At 41.8% G+C, this 16,345-nt stretch overlaps 1 protein-coding gene across 1 annotated transcript in view; it reads left to right on the top strand.

The window, feature by feature from the left end:
• The window catches only part of LOC109881938 (uncharacterized), a 70,381-nt gene that overhangs the window by 3,872 nt on the left and 50,164 nt on the right, over positions 1-16,345 (top strand). The window contains exons 4-28 of the mRNA XM_031811090.1: positions 1-96; positions 496-527; positions 648-745; positions 854-876; positions 1,911-1,932; positions 2,048-2,075; positions 2,233-2,317; positions 2,445-2,591; positions 2,800-3,011; positions 4,013-4,113; positions 4,205-4,323; positions 4,538-4,714; positions 4,830-4,861; positions 5,001-5,098; positions 5,205-5,233; positions 5,396-5,417; positions 5,530-5,557; positions 5,873-5,957; positions 6,367-6,513; positions 9,875-10,086; positions 10,604-10,704; positions 12,767-12,885; positions 13,101-13,277; positions 13,374-13,405; positions 16,008-16,105. The exon at positions 1-96 is cut by the window's left edge and continues 81 nt beyond it. Of these exons, the coding sequence (XP_031666950.1) occupies positions 1-96; positions 496-527; positions 648-745; positions 854-876; positions 1,911-1,932; positions 2,048-2,075; positions 2,233-2,317; positions 2,445-2,591; positions 2,800-3,011; positions 4,013-4,113; positions 4,205-4,323; positions 4,538-4,714; positions 4,830-4,861; positions 5,001-5,098; positions 5,205-5,233; positions 5,396-5,417; positions 5,530-5,557; positions 5,873-5,957; positions 6,367-6,513; positions 9,875-10,086; positions 10,604-10,704; positions 12,767-12,885; positions 13,101-13,277; positions 13,374-13,405; positions 16,008-16,105 (2,320 nt within the window). The remainder of the gene's footprint in view (positions 97-495; positions 528-647; positions 746-853; positions 877-1,910; positions 1,933-2,047; positions 2,076-2,232; positions 2,318-2,444; positions 2,592-2,799; positions 3,012-4,012; positions 4,114-4,204; positions 4,324-4,537; positions 4,715-4,829; positions 4,862-5,000; positions 5,099-5,204; positions 5,234-5,395; positions 5,418-5,529; positions 5,558-5,872; positions 5,958-6,366; positions 6,514-9,874; positions 10,087-10,603; positions 10,705-12,766; positions 12,886-13,100; positions 13,278-13,373; positions 13,406-16,007; positions 16,106-16,345) is intronic.

Here is a 16,345-nt window from a genome sequence, read left to right on the forward strand (position 1 = left end):
GTCATCATCAGCAAAGTGTTTGACTACCTGACCGAGTCACCAAAGGAGAGGAAACTCCCTGAGTTCCTGTACCACCTCGTCAGGCTCTCTGAAGAGGTAACACTTTGTGCATTAGTAAACACAAGTTATAACTTGTTCTTCAACTGATATTGATACTTTATCTTGTTGTTATGTTGATGTTATTGTTGTTGTTGTTATATTGATGAAGGACTTTGATGTCTTGGTGTCTTTGAACATCTTGGCCATGTTCTGTTATAATCTCCACCCGGCACAGCCAGAAGAGGACTGGCCACCCCACATAGCCTGGTTCCTCTCTAGGTTTCTTCCTAGGTTTTGGCCTTTTCTAGGGAGTTTATCCTAGCCACCGTGCTTCTACACCTGCATTGCTTGCTGTTTGGGGTTTTAGGCTGGGTTTCTGTACAGCACTTTGAGATATCAGCTGATGTAAGAAGGGCTATATAAATACATTTTATTTGATTTGATGTCCTTTTTCAGATGATGCTACCATGTGACAGCTTTAAGACCATGTAAGTGGATTCAACAGAAGTCTAACGATGAAGAGGTCGTTTTTTATCTTAATGACCTTGTAAAACCACAAAGCACCACTACTACACTTTGACATGTCTGTTTGTCTGTGTCTGTCTCAGCTTTGAGCGTCTGTACCAGGCCTTACCGTCTGCACCTCCAGAGATGGAGCCAGTTATTCAGGCCATTATAGACAACCTGATGCAGATCGCTCCAGAAGGTCAGTCATCCTTCATTAACCACATTGACTATTTAACACGAATAAGATTATTCAAAACAATATATCAACTGACTATTTTTCAATGCGTTTTCTAACTTTTGTTGACAGATTGCTTGCCGATGAATATGAAGGTGAGAATGTATCTCTTTTTGTTATTATATCTTTCATTGACTACAGCAATGAGGTAATGTAACTACTGTAATTGACTACTGTAATGAGGTAATGTAACTACTGTAATTGACTACTGTAATGAGGTAATGTAACTACTGTAATTGACTGCTGTAATGAGGTAATGTAACTACTGTAATTGACTACTGTAATGAGGTAATGTAACTACTGTAATGAGGTAATGTAACTACTGTAATTGACTGCTGTAATGAGGTAATGTAACTACTGTAATGAGGTAATGTAACTACTGTAATTGACTGCTGTAATGAGGGAATGTAACTACTGTAATTGACTGCTGTAATGAGGTAATGTAACTACTGTAATTGACTACTGTAATGAGGTAATGTAACTACTGTAATTGACTGCTGTAATGAGGTAATGTAACTACTGTAATGAGGTAATGTAACTACTGTAATTGACTGCTGTAATGAGGTAATGTAACTACTGTAATTGACTACTGTAATGAGGTAATGTAACTACTGTAATTGACTGCTGTAATGAGGTAATGTAACTACTGTAATTGACTACTGTAATGAGGTAATGTAACTACTGTAATTGACTGCTGTAATGAGGTAATGTAACTACTGTAATTGACTACTGTAATGAGGTAATGTAACTACTGTAATTGACTGCTGTAATGAGGTAATGTAACTACTGTAATGAAGTAATGTAACTACTGTAATTGACTACTGTAATGAAGTAATGTAACTACTGTAATTGACTACTGTAATGAAGTAATGTAACTACTGTAATTGACTACTGTAATGAGGTAATGTAACTACTGTAATGAAGTAATGTAACTACTGTAATTGACTGCTGTAATGAGGTAATGTAACTACTGTAATTGACTACTGTAATGAGGTAATGTAACTACTGTAATTGACCACTGTCAAAAAGTAATGTAACTACTGTAATTGACTACTGTAATTGACTACTGTAATGAAATGGCCTATTATTATTGATACCTTTGTAATATAATATCTTCTGTCTTTTTCAGTGCCCAATAACACCAGCGAACGGTAAGTGTTTTCTCTGACAGCAACAACAGATGTGATACCTGCTGTATCGTATATATTGCCGCATGAGAGTCTAAATCTAAACATGTATGTCTCTTTTTCTCCTGGTCATCTGCAGATACCAGAGTCTGTGAAGGAAATGCCAGGTAACAAGTTTATCACCTGTATCTAAGATCTACCTGGTCTTAACCCATTTAGAAAACTCGTATGGTGATCAGTGATATGACCGTTGGTTCTATTGGATTCTTCTACAGTGATGGTGATCAGTGATATGACCGTTTGTTCTATTTGATTCTTCTACAGTGATTCGCTACAAAGTTATTTGGCGACATCAAATACAACGAACGTGCCCTGTAACTTTACCCTGGAGGAGTATGCCTGTGCATCGGTGAGATTTTTACACTACAGCCGTGATTCTAGTGTATGAGAGACAAATAGATACTGTAGAGATACCAAGGTAGAGCAAACCTCTAAATTCATTGACTCCATATATCATCTTTTCTTCTCTCTCGAAGCTGAAAGACTTCACTGCAGAACACCTGGTGTCTCTTCTGAAATGTAACCTGCCCGGCAACTCCTCTCACTCCAAAGAGACGTGGAAGGTTCTCCTCACCAAACTGACCTCTGTCTTAGACCAAGCTCTGGACATGTTCTCCAATATGGTGAGAATATACAGTAGATTAACGTTCCTTAAATGTGTGGGGCGCGTTCAGCAGGATGCAACGTTTTGGAAAGTTCACATAGGAATATGCTACGTAGGAATCACGGTGGTTCTATTCATGGTTTTCTATCTACAACATTCGAGAGCGTTTTGCAACTGAACGTGGCCCTGTTGTTCTGTTATTGAATGACCGATCTCTTCCTCCCCAGTCCAAACCTGTGATTGGTCCAGCAGTATCGCAGGCGCTGGATGTGATTGGAGAGATTCGGGTCAACAGGCTGACTGAGGATCAGCTGAGAGACAGTTTTGTCATCAGGAAGTGGTTCTCGGGCCGTCTGAGGGTGTTCCTGCCGTCTGCATCAGGAGTGTTTCTGCACTGCCTCAGCACCAAGAACCTGAGCTGTGACTCGTATCAACAGATGTATGTTTTATAACCGCCTCGTAACACTGGGTCCTCATAATTTAGGTCCTCATTATTTAGGTCCTCATAATTTAGGTCCTCATTATTTAGGTCCTCATTATTTAGGTCCTCATTATTTAGGTCCTCATAATTTAGGTCCTCATAATTTAGGTCCTCATTATTTAGGTCCTCATAATTTAGGTCCTCATAATTTAGGTCCTTATAATTTAGGTCCTCATTAGCTATACAACATTTGACAGAGGTATATCAAAGAATATTTTATATACCATGTCGTCTTGACAATACCCCTCAAGGGGGGACTCTGTTTGTCTCAGCAATTAGTAGCAGATATTGGTGCGTTCAGCTGACTGAGAGGAATCCAATACAATTTCCTGGATATTTCTAGGTCAAACACAAGGGGAGAAATCATGGGTTGGGGTCAGGGGTTAACCCACCATTAAGGACGTGGCGCCCAGAGGGTTAACCCTCTAGAAACTAAGCGTTTTCTCAAGGATATTTACTGCCCTAACACATCATTTGTTTTCATCAAGCTTTTCATTCTCTATTTAAGAACATCTAGTGGTATCTGAAACACATGTCAATATAGTATTTGATGAAACATGACAAGTGTACCTTATTGCCATTACCTCAATGAAAGCACTACATATCACAGTTGAAATGTCTAATTGGGGTAATGCCAAATTTCAGTCAGAAGGAAGTGTGGTTTAAAGTGTTGGAAATGCAGCAGAAATGTATTGGAAAGGTCAGGAAAACATCAGGGAAGATCTTTAGGCAATAAATGTGCATGATCTTCTGTGTAGAAGAAAAGGTCATCATTGCTTTCAATCCATTTTCTCCAGTCATTCTGAGCAGATTCTGTCGCAGTCGTCCTCTTCCCTTCTATCGAGTCCTGCTCAAACCGTTCAAACGCTAGAGCAACATTTCTAGGAAGATGCTCCCGGTAGAGGTCCGCACGGACCTCGTATCTAGAGGCTTAATGATTTATATTTCCTTTCTCACAGACTGAGGGAGTTCAGCAATCAATTCGACCAAATGGACCAGATGAGACAAGAGCTGGTGGTCAAATACTTCATCCAGCCCTTCCTGACCAAAAACTCCTCAGGTGTGGAAGATACCAACTAGAGTAAAAGCAGCAAACTGTTCCTCATCTTCATTTAACCTTTGACCTTAACCAATTGGTCTCCTCCCTCCAGACTCTGGCTGTGTGTCCAACTCTAACAGCAGTGTGGACTGGCTGCAGAAGAACCTGGGGCGGTTTTCAGTCCTGGTGTCCCTCAGCGACCTGTTGAAACTCAACACAGACTTCTCTCCTGTACGTCTCACTTTCTGCCGACTACGCCACTTTCTTTATACATACATATATTTTATTAAGGACACAATAAATGGGTTGTAAAGTATTCTAATTAAGTCTGTACATCAGTAATGTTTTCACAGATCAGTTCACCCAGGTTAAAATGTCCGTTTTTGATGTTGGAGGAGGTGTTTTGAATATTACAATCTCTCTCTTTCCACCTCTCTCCTTCCAGTTGTCAGCCCTGGAGGTTCTCTCTCCAAAGCAGACAGCAGAGCTGGTGGTGTTGCCTCTTCCTGGTCTTCCAGGGAAAGATGTCATCATCAACACAGTGTTTGACTTCCTGTCTAAGTCACCAAAGGAGAGGAGACTCCCTGAGTTCCTGTACCACCTTTCCAGGCTGTCTGTGGTGGTAATGACCCCAAAGATTATTAGTAAACACCTTGTAAAGCTGTCTTTGATTTAACTGAAAAAAACATTGTAGTCTTGCTTCAATATGTTGATGTTAACTTCTATCATCTCCCCAGACTCCTGTCGGCTGCACGGTGTACCAGACCATGTAAGTCAAACTTGAAAGAATAGGTTGAATAGGCGATCCATGATATGCGGATCTAGTAATTGCATAAATATTCTCTATGTTCATGTGAAAAGATTAAAGAGACCAATCTTTTAAATGACATTGTTTTTGTTTTCCACAGTTTTGTGAGGCTGTACCAAGCCATGTCAGCGTTGCCTCAAGAGATGGAACCAATCATCTGGGCCAGTGTTTATGACCTCACAGAATCTGCACCAATGGGTGAGTCAGGAGCACTGTCTTTTTCTCAAATCAGATTCCAGATATAATTTGTATTCTATTTTTTTTCTCAATTTAATCTCTTTGTATTTTGTTTTCATGTGAATAGATTGTTCTCTGGTACCAGTTAACCAACAGGCAAGTCAGTTCATGTATCATAAAAATGTTTCAAGATTGTGAAAGAACATTGTTCTTTATGCTTCTTATATTACCCTGAACTGAACATAGGAGGAATGGACAACAGTACGACTCTTCTCAGAGACTTTCCTTAATTATTATTTTGTCTCTCTTGTTTTCCAGTGTCCAGTGTCATCGCACAATGGTAAATTTAGTTTAGTAAACAACAACTTGATACTGAACCCCCATTCTTTATCCCAGAACTGCACATTTAATTTAATGAAAAATATCCTTATTTTTCTTTTTATCTCTCTCAGCAACAAGAGTCTGTGCCGGAGTTGACAGGTACAGTAAGACATTTTTTAGACCAGACTAGTGTTGCAACATTCTTGTAACTGTCCCAAAATTCATATATATATATATATATATATATATATATATATATATATATATTCCTGGTTGGAAGATGTAAAGAATAAGGAGGAAATAATCAAGTTATCTGGAATCTTCCAAACGTTTTTTCTGAAAAGTTGGGCGTTTTGGGAAACTTCCCAGAATTCTGCAAACCTAGTCCATCCAAATGATTGAAACACGCGGATCCTGATTGTGAGAGTTGGTTGTGAGTTTGACGCTGATACTTCTGTCTTACCCGTGTTAAAGCTCGGCTCTACAACAGCTCTTGGACTCTGGGATCTCGACGGGACGTCTATGTGACTTCAGCATCAAACAATACGCCTGCTCTCAGGTCTGGGTTGAACTGTCTTGAGACAATCAAGTTTGTACTTATATATCACTGGCTTTGTGCTTATAGCCTTTGGCTTTCTGTGTTTACGAGTCACAGAAAATAAACTCAACTTAACATTTTGATTCGTTATAATCATTCACTGGTGATTTATTTGAAGTACAATGGAAAGTGACTTGTTTGGTCCAGCGGTTACCACGGGACCCATGTGTCGTTTTTGTCAGAGTCGTCATGGAGTCTCATCTGACCCACTGCCCTTTGAACCCCTCCCCCTCTCCCTTGTCGTTCCAAAACTACCTCTTCATTATAAAGCAAAAAAAACATAAGATCGGAGTGGCACCTGCTGCACTCCTTAAAAATGAACATGCAATGGAAGTAGTTATAGTGGCTAAAATATTTCTCTTTTCTTCAGTTGAAAGACCTCACAGCTGAGAGCCTGGTCACACTGCTGAAATGTAAACTATCAGAGAACAACACAGACTCCAAAGAGACCTGGAAGCTGTTCTTCACTAAAGCTTCTGCAGTTCTGGATCAGGCTCTTGTCCTTCTCTCCAACCAGGTACGTCTGATTCTCAAAACATTGTGGCTAATCCGAGAGTTTCCAAATAGATTTGGAAACGTTTCGGTAAGGATGTGGTGTATCGGGTCAGGGTTTGCCAAACCTTGAAGTAACCAACCACATCTCTTCCTCCCCAGTCTGAGCCTGTGATTGGCCCAGTATAGGTTCAGGGAATGAATTGATTGGCCCAATTTGTTTTCATAAACACATTCATTTTCCATTTTAAATGAATATCTGCTGCTGATGGGATGACTTCTCTAAGCTGAGTGACCGTACGGTGTGTGTGTAGACAGGGCAGACTAACTAGTAATAGTATATATATAGTAATGAATATCTGCTGCTGATGGGATGACTTCTCTAAGCTGAGTGACCGTACGGTGTGTGTGTGGACAGGGCAGACTAACTAGTAATAGTATATATATAGTAATGAATATCTGCTGCTGATGGGATGACTTCTCTAAGGTGAGTGACCGTACGGTGTGTGTGGACACCTGAGAGAACCATAGGCCAGACTGAGCATCTACCATCCCACTATCAGATTAGGGATGGTGGCAATTAATGCTTTTTGGCCCAAACTTTTTATCTGACATCACCCACTGATTAACATTGGGGTGGCAGGTAGCCTAGTGGTTAGAGTGTAGGGGCGGCAGGTAGCCTAGTGGTTAGAGTGTAGGGGCGGCAGGTAGCCTAGTGGTTAGAGTGTAGGGGCGGCAGTTAGCCTAGTGGTTAGAGTGTAGGGGCGGCAGGTAGCCTAGTGGGTAGAGTGTAGGGGCGGCAGGTAGTCTAGTGGGTAGAGTGGAGGGGCGGCAGGTAGCCTGGTGGTTAGAGTGTAGGGGCGGCAGGTAGCCTGGTGGGTAGAGTGTAGGGGTGGCAGGTAGCCTAGTGGGTAGAGTGTAGGGGCGGCAGGTAGCCTAGTGGGTAGAGTGTAGGGGTGGCAGGTAGCCTAGTGGGTAGAGTGTAGGGGTGGCAGCTAGCCTAGTGGGTAGAGTGTAGGGGCGGCAGGTATCCTAGTGGGTAGAGTGTAGGGGCGGCAGGTAGCCTAGTGGTTAGAGTGTAGGGATGGCAGGTAGCCAAGTGGGTAGAGTGTAGGGGTGGCAGGTAGCCTAGTGGGTAGAGTGTAGGGGTGGCAGGTAGCCTAGTGGGTAGAGTGTAGGGGTGGCAGGTAGCCTAGTGGGTAGAGTGTAGGGTTGGCAGGTAGCCTAGTGGGTAGAGTGTAGGGGTGGCAGGTAGCCTAGTGGGTAGAGTGTAGGGGTGGCAGGTAGCCTAGTGGGTAGAGTGTAGGGGTGGCAGGTAGTCTAGTGGTTAGAGCGTTTGGCCAAGTAACCGAAAGGTTGCTGAATCAAATCCCCGAGCTGACAAGGTAAAAATCTGTCGTTCTGCCCCTGAACAAGACTTGTAACCCATTGTTCCCAGGTAGGCTGTCATTGTAAATAAGAAATTGTTCTTAATTGACTTGCCTGGTTAAATAACGGTTACATTTTTTTTTTAACGAAAATCTAACCAAATACACTGACTGTTTAAAGCAAAACAACCAACACTATTACCGTAATTACTGGACTATTAAGCGCACCTGAATATAAACCGCACCCACTGAATTATAAAAAAATATGTATTTTGTACATAAATAAGCCGCACATGTCTATAAGCCGCAGGTGCCTACCGGTACATTGAAACATGTCTATAAGCCGCAGGTGCCTACCGGTACATTGAAACATGTCTATAAGCCGCAGGTGCCTACCGGTACATTGAAACATGTCTATAAGCCGCAGGTGCCTACCGGTACATTGAAACATGTCTATAAGCCGCAGGTGCCTACCGGTACATTGAAACATGTCTATAAGCCGCAGGTGCCTACCGGTACATTGAAACATGTCTATAAGCCGCAGGTGCCTACCGGTACATTGAAACAAATGAACTTTACACAGCCTTTAAACGAAACACGGCTTGTAACAAAAATTAAACAGTGGCCTACCAAGAAAGTCATTGGTCACTATCTTCCTCCTCCTGTGCACTGAAACCACTGAAGTCATCTCCTTCGGTGTCGGAGTTGAATAGCCTCAGAATTGCTTCATCCGATGTTGGATCGTTTTCATTGTCGCTCCCGTCACTTTAATCCGGAGGCAAATACCCCGCTGAGCTCATGCTGCCCCTTCAACACGCAGCAGTCCAGCCTTTCGAAACCCGCTGATGATAGTGGATTTTTTGACAATGCTCCACGCTGTCAGGACCCACTGGCAGACTTGACCATAAGTTGCTCTTCGCCTGCGGCCCATTTTAGTGAAGGATTTCTCCCCACTTGTCATCCAAGACTCCCACTGAACAAGGAGCGCCACCTTAAATGCACGATTTACACTGATGTCGAGTGGCTGCAAATACTTTGGGCCATCTGCTTTTCTTCCCTCTGAAAGCCTTTGTTGTCTTTTTGCACTGAGTCAGTTCCTCACGCTGCTGTTTCCAACGTCTTATCATCGACTCATTAAGGCCAGCAGCTCTATTTCCTTTTCCAACAGCCAGATCGATCACCTTCAACTTGAAAGCTGCATCATATGCATTTCTCTGTGTCTTTGCCATGATGAGGGTGATAAAATTACTACCGTAATCAGAATGATGGGAAGTTTGAGCGCGCTCGATTTACATCACATTATGTGACGGTGCTCAGTTTTTTGGCGGCATGAATCTTGTGAAACGGGAAAAATCCATAAATTAGCCGCGTCATTGTATAAACCGCGAGGTTCAAAGCGTGGGAATAAAGTAGCGGCTTATAGTCCGGAAATTACGGTAACCTGAAGAATCTAAATCAAATGTAAATGATTGAAGACCCCAGTCCGGTAGGCTACACAACTCAAGTAAAACACAGTCGTCTACAATGGATTTGGTCACAATGACCCAGAAAATTACATTTGTTGTTACTCAACCAGTAAAGCCGATGATTGGACAAAAAAAAAAAGTAAAGCCTATGATTGGTCACAAAAAAAAAAGCTATTTTACAAGCATCTGAATTCTTAAAGTCCCGTGTAGACGTATCTATTAGAACAGGGATAGTTGGATAGGCTTCTGAACTGAAGGAGAGGACGCATCAATTCAGTCACAACAGATAAGAGGTATTTTCAGAATAAAACAGTATGAATAAACACATTAGTGAACCAGTGATTTGTAACTTTCCAATCGGTTTTCTGACCGATGCACTAGTATCTTAAACATTTGAACAGGGAACGAATGCTTATTGGTGAATCGTTACATCTCTATTAGCCATAGAATAACGTACGCTGACTCCAAGGTTAACCAACACCTTTTAATATAGAAGTAGCATACAAAGACTCCATCTTGGAAGTTCTCACCAATCACATCTCTTCCTCCGCAGTCCAAGCCTGTGATTGGTCCAGCAGTATCCCAGGCGCTGGATGTGATTGGAGAGATCCGGGTCAACAGACTGACTGAGGATCAGCTGAGAGACAGTGATGTCATCAGGAAGTGGTTCTCTGAGCGTTTGAGAGCGTTTCTGCCGTCTGCATCAGGAGGGTTTCTGCACTGCCTCAGCACCAAGAACCTCAGCTGTGACTCATACCAAGCTGTGTAAGTGGTTACTATTTCGGTTTAGGACCTTAGTGTGTCAGGTTGTCATAAAGTAGCCCTTGGGTCCTCACAAAGTTAGATCCTTGTAACACAGGTATTAGGTCCTCATAATGTAGGTATTAGATCCTCACAAAGTTAGGTCCTCACAGAGTTAGGTCCTTGTAACACAGGTATTAGGTCCTCATAATGTAGGTATTAGGCCCTCATAATGTAGGTATTAGGTCCTCATAATGTAGATATTAGGTCCTCATAATGTAGGTATTAGGTCCTCATAATGTAGGTATTAGGTCCTCATAATGTAGGTATTAGGTCCTCATAATGTAGGTATTAGGTCCTCATAATGTAGGTATTAGGTCCTCATATTGTAGGTATTAGGTCCTCATAATGTAGGTATTAGGTCATCATAATGTTATGTTCCCTAAATGTTAGGTCCTCATAATGTTGCTATGAGATTTGAAAGCTAAAGGTGCATCCTGTTTTCATTGATCACTCTTGAGATGTTTTCTACGACTTTCAGGGTGAAGGAGTTTGGAGCCCAGTTTGATCACATGAACCTAGAGCAGCAGCAGCTGGTTCTGAAGGAGCTGGTCGTCCCCTTCCTGTCTCGACCCACATCAGGTAATCATCAGCTGATTGGATGTTTGTTTTTAGATCAGCAATGACGGGCTACCAAAAGGCAAAAGGCCTCCTGCGGGGATGGGGGCCTGGGATTAAAAATAACAAATAAATACAATATAAATATAGGACAAAACACTCATGACAACAAGAGAGACAACACAGTGTGTCTTGCGACAGGTATATAGAGATGACCAGTTTACAGAGGAGTATAGAGTGCGGTGATGTGTCCTGTAAGGAGCATTGGTGGAAAATCTGATGGCTGAATGGTAAAGAACGTCTAGCCGCTCGAGAGCACCCTTACCTACTGATCTATAAATTATGTCTCCGTAATCTAGCATGGGTAGGATGGTCATCTGAATCAGGGTTAGTTTGGCAGGTGGGGTGAAAGAGGAGTGATTACAATAGAGGAAACCAAGTCTAGATTTAACTTTAGCCTGCAGCTTTGATATGTGCTGAGAGAAGGACAGTGCACCGTCGAGCCATACTCCCAAGTACTTGTATGAGGTGACTACCTCAAGCTCTAAACCCTCAGAGGTAGTAATCACACCTGTGGGAAGAGGGGCATTCTTCTTACCAAACCACATGACCTTTGTTTTGGAGGTGTTCAGAACAAGGTTGAGGGTAGAGAAAGCTAGTTAGACACTAAGAAAGCTTTGTTGTAGAGCATTTAAAACCTCTACTGACTCCCCATGTGGAGAGCGTAATCATCGTCTGACACTAATTAGCATAACACAACGGACATAAATATCCCTAGAAAATATTCCTATTCATGAAAATCACAAATGAAATATATTGAGACACAGCTTAGCCTTTTGTTAATCACCCTGTCATCTCAGATTTTCAAAATATGCTTTACAGCCAAAGCTAGACAAGGATTTGTGTAAGTTTATCGATAGCCTAGCATAGCATTTTGTGCAGCTAGCAGCAGGTAACTTGGTCACGGAAATCAGAAAAGCAATCAAATTAAATCGTTTACCTTTGATGAGCTTCGGATGTTTTCACTCACGAGACTCCCAGTTAGATAGCAAATGTTCCTTTTTTCCCAAAATATAATTTTTGTAGGCGAAATAGCTCCGTTTGTTCTTCACGTTTGGCTGAGAAATCGCCCGGAAATTGCAGTCACGAAAACGGCGAAAATATTCCAAATTAGCTCCATAATATCGACAAAAACATGGCAAAAGTTGTTTATAATCAATCCTCAAGGTGTTTTTCAAATATATATTCGATAATATATCCATCGGGACAATTCGTTTTTCAGTAGGACTGATTGGAGTAATGGCTACCTCTGTATTTTACGCGAGAATCTCTCTGGGAGCATCAGGTGACCACTTGCGCAATGTAGCCGCCTACGGCTATAACATAAATGCGTAAAACTACGTCACAATGCTGTAGACACCTTGGGGAATACGTAGAAAGCGTAAGCTGGTTGATAGCACATTCACAGCTCAATAGGGACTCATTGGAACGTAGCGCTTTCAAAACATGGGGCACTTCCGGATTGGATTTTTCTCAGGCTTTCGCCTGCAACATCAGTTCTGTTATACTCACAGACAATATCTTTACAGTTTTGGAAACGTTAGAGTGTTTTCTATCATAAGCTGTCAATTATATGCATATTCTAGCATCTTGTCCTGACAAAATATCCCGTTTAAAACAGGAATGTTTTTTTCCCAAAAATGAAAATACTCCCCCTAGAGTCGCAACAGGTTGAGTCAGCTGAGTCTAAGGCTGTATAATATGCATATACAGTGGGGAGAACAAGTATTTGATACACTGCCGATTTTGCAGGTTTTCCTACTTACAAAGCATGTAGAGGTCTGTAATTTTTATCATAGGTACACTTCAACTGTGAGAGACGGAATCTAAAACAAAAATCCAGAAAATCACATTGTATGATTTTTAAGTAATTAATTAGCATTTTATTGCATGCTCATCTTCCTGTTTATAGTTAGTGATATATAAAAACATTCTACAATGTAGACCTGCACATTTGGTTTCGACCAATTGAATGTTTGTGTTTTGATGTTTATGTCTGTATGTTAATAACCCCCCTTCCCTCCAGACTCTGGCTGTGTGTCCAACTCTAACAGCAGTGTGGACTGGCTGCAGAAGAACCTGGGGCGGTTTTCAGTCCTGGTGTCCCTCAGCGACCTGTTGAAACTCAACACAGCCTTCTCTCCTGTATGTCTCGCTTTCTGCCGACTACGCCATCACAATTATGCATAGATATTTGTCCTTGTAATGTGTTAAAGGGGTGTTTTGATGCCCTATATGGGAAAAAATGATAGAAACCTGAGTCTCTATATCAGAAACATGTATGTTTTTGACTCATCTGATAGGGAAATTGTATTTTTGGTTTATTAGGTTTGATAACCTTCTTGTCTCCTCCCTTCCAGTTGTCAGCCCTGGAGGTTCTCTCTCCAAAGCAGACAGCAGAGCTGGTGGTGTTGCCACTTCCTGGTCTTCCAGGGAAAGATGTCATCATCAACACAGTGTTTGACTACCTGACTGAGTCACCAAAGGAGAGGAGACTCCCCGAGTTCCTGCAACAACTTGTCAGCCTGACCAAACAGGTACATCTCTCTTCTGGCCTTGTCTACAAAAATACAGTCTTACAGATAATCATTGATTCAAACCAAATACTAACCTTAACCTTTTTCTGTCTTTAGGAAAATATCCCTTGTGCCTCCTACAAGATCATGTAAGTAGTACTGTACCTATAGATAGGGTGTCCACCCACTCTGCTCAGAATGGGTGAAAACGTGCTTCGGTGATAAAAATGTATCTTCCTTATTTTACAAAAAAAACATTTTACCGAGACAAATATGATTCTTTATATTTCTGAATCGCTCAGTGGGGTCTTTTTCTCTAATTAACATTATATCCCAGAAGTTTTGTAACCTAATACAGTGTCTTCAGAAAGGATTCACACCCCATGACTTTTCCCACGTTTTGTTGTGTTACAAAGTGGAATTTAAAATAGATGTCATTGTCATTTTTTTTCTGTCAACGATCTGCACAAAATACTCTGTAATGTCAAAGTGGATGAAAAAAATCCAACATTTGTCCCCCCAAAAATTATGAAAAATAAAACACTGATATACAGTATCTTGATTAGATAAGTATTCAACCCCTCTGAGCCAATACATGTTAGATCATCTTTGGTAGTGATTACAGCTGTGAGTCTTTCTGGGTAAGTCTCTAAGAGCTTTACACACCTGGATTGGGCAACATTTGCCCATTATTCTTTTAAAAAAAAAATCTAGTTGTTTGTTGATCGTTGCTAGACAACCATTTTCAGGTGTTGCCTTAGATTTTCAAGCAGATTTAATAACAAAACCCTGGAACTCGGCCTCAAGGGAACATTTACCGTCTCCTTGGTGAGGAACTCCAGTGTAGATTTGGCTTTGTGTTTTAGGTTGTTGTCCAGGTGAAAGGTCGAAAGGTCGATATTACCTCAATATTGTTTTATATTGACCCACTGTAATGGTGATACAGTGAATTATAAATTAAATAATCTGTCTGTAAACAATTGTTGGAAAGATTACTTGTGTCATGCACTAAGTAGATGTCCTAACCGACTTGCCAAAACTATAGTTTGTTAACAAGACATTTGTGGAGTGGTTGAAAAACGAGATTTAATGACTCCGACCTAAATGTATGTAAACTTGCGACTTCATCTGCACATGAGGTTTTGACCATTGTTGTTTTTAAAGGCGTATCTCCACAATTATTTTACCCATTGGTCAAAAGATGCATTTTTGATTGGACTTCCTACCATAGATGTTTCTAATGACAACTGCATCTCTTCCACGTGAGGACATCCCATGAGGACATCCCATGAGGACATCCCATGAGGACATCCCATGAGGACATCCCATGACAATCCCATGAATGACCAATTTTGTGTCACAAATGGCACCCTATTCCCTACATAGTGCACTACTTTTAACCAGAATGGCACACTATTCCCTACATAGTGCACTACTTTTAACCAGAATGGCACACTATTCCCTACATAGTGCACTACTTTTAACCAGGGTCAATAGGGCTCTGGTCTAAAGTAATGCAGTATGTTGTAACGGGTTTCTTCCTCCTCCTCTGAGGAGGAGGAGTAGCAAGGATCGGACCAATACGCAGCGTGGTAAGTGTCCATGATACTTTAATAAAGACGGAACACGACTCAATACAAAAAATAACAGAAGTGAATGAAAACCCGAAACAGTCCTGAATGGACACAAACACAACAGGACACAATCACCCACCAAACGCAGGTGGGAAAAGGCTACCTAAGTATGATTCTCAATCAGACACAAACACAACAGGACACAATCACCCACCAAACGCAGGTGGGAAAAGGCTACCTAAGTATGATTCTCAATCAGAGACAACACAACAGGACACAATCACCCACCAAACGCAGGTGGGAAAAGGCTGCCTAAGTATGATTCTCAATCAGACACAACACAACAGGACACAATCACCCACCAAACGCAGGTGGGAAAAGGCTGCCTAAGTATGATTCTCAATCAGACACAACACAACAGGACACAATCACCCACCAAACGCAGGTGGGAAAAGGCTGCCTAAGTATGATTCTCAATCAGACACAACACAACAGGACACAATCACCCACCAAACGCTGGTGGGAAAAGGCTGCCTAAGTATGATTCTCAATCAGACACAACACAACAGGACACAATCACCCACCAAACGCAGGTGGGAAAAGGCTACCTAAGTATGATTCTCAATCAGACACAACACAACAGGACACAATCACCCACCAAACGCAGGTGGGAAAAGGCTGCCTAAGTATGATTCTCAATCAGACACAACACAACAGGACACAATCACCCACCAAACGCTGGTGGGAAAAGGCTGCCTAAGTATGATTCTCAATCAGACACAACACAACAGGACACAATCACCCACCAAACGCAGGTGGGAAAAGGCTACCTAAGTATGATTCTCAATCAGAGACAACACAACAGGACACAATCACCCACCAAACGCAGGTGGGAAAAGGCTACCTAAGTATGATTCTCAATCAGAGACAACTAACGACACCTGCCACTGATTGAGAATCATACCAGGCCACAAAAAAACACAAAACACAACATAGAAAAACGAACATAGACAACCCACCCCAACTCACGCCCTGACCAACCTAAAACAAAGACATAACAAAATAACTATAAGGTCCGAATGTGACATATGTAGGGAATAGGGTGCCATTTGGGATATACCCCATGTAAAAATAGAACTTAAAAACTCTCCTGTTGTTGTTGTTGTTGTTTATTTAGTTTCGCCAGACTGGACCAGGCCGTACCCACTGTTACCATGGAGATAGAGTCCGCCCTCACCTCCAGCAAGACGGCTTTACTACAGACCGTCCCATCAGGTGAGAGACGGGTTTTCATCAACAACACTGGATTCAATTGGCTGAGTCTATTTCCTGTGTCGTGCAATACTATTGAACAGAGGACCCTTAGGGAGCACCGTATTGGTTCCAGAGTATTCTGGCCCGTATTTTGAACAGGACCCTTAGGGAGCATCGTATTGGTTCCAGAGTATTCTGGCCCATATTTTGAACAGGACCCTTAGGGAGCACCGTATTGGTTCCAGAGTATTCTGGCCTGTA

The sequence above is a fragment of the Oncorhynchus kisutch genome, unplaced genomic scaffold (assembly GCF_002021735.2).
Source record: "Oncorhynchus kisutch isolate 150728-3 unplaced genomic scaffold, Okis_V2 Okis01b-Okis20b_hom, whole genome shotgun sequence".
In the NCBI taxonomy this organism is placed as follows: domain Eukaryota; kingdom Metazoa; phylum Chordata; class Actinopteri; order Salmoniformes; family Salmonidae; genus Oncorhynchus; species Oncorhynchus kisutch.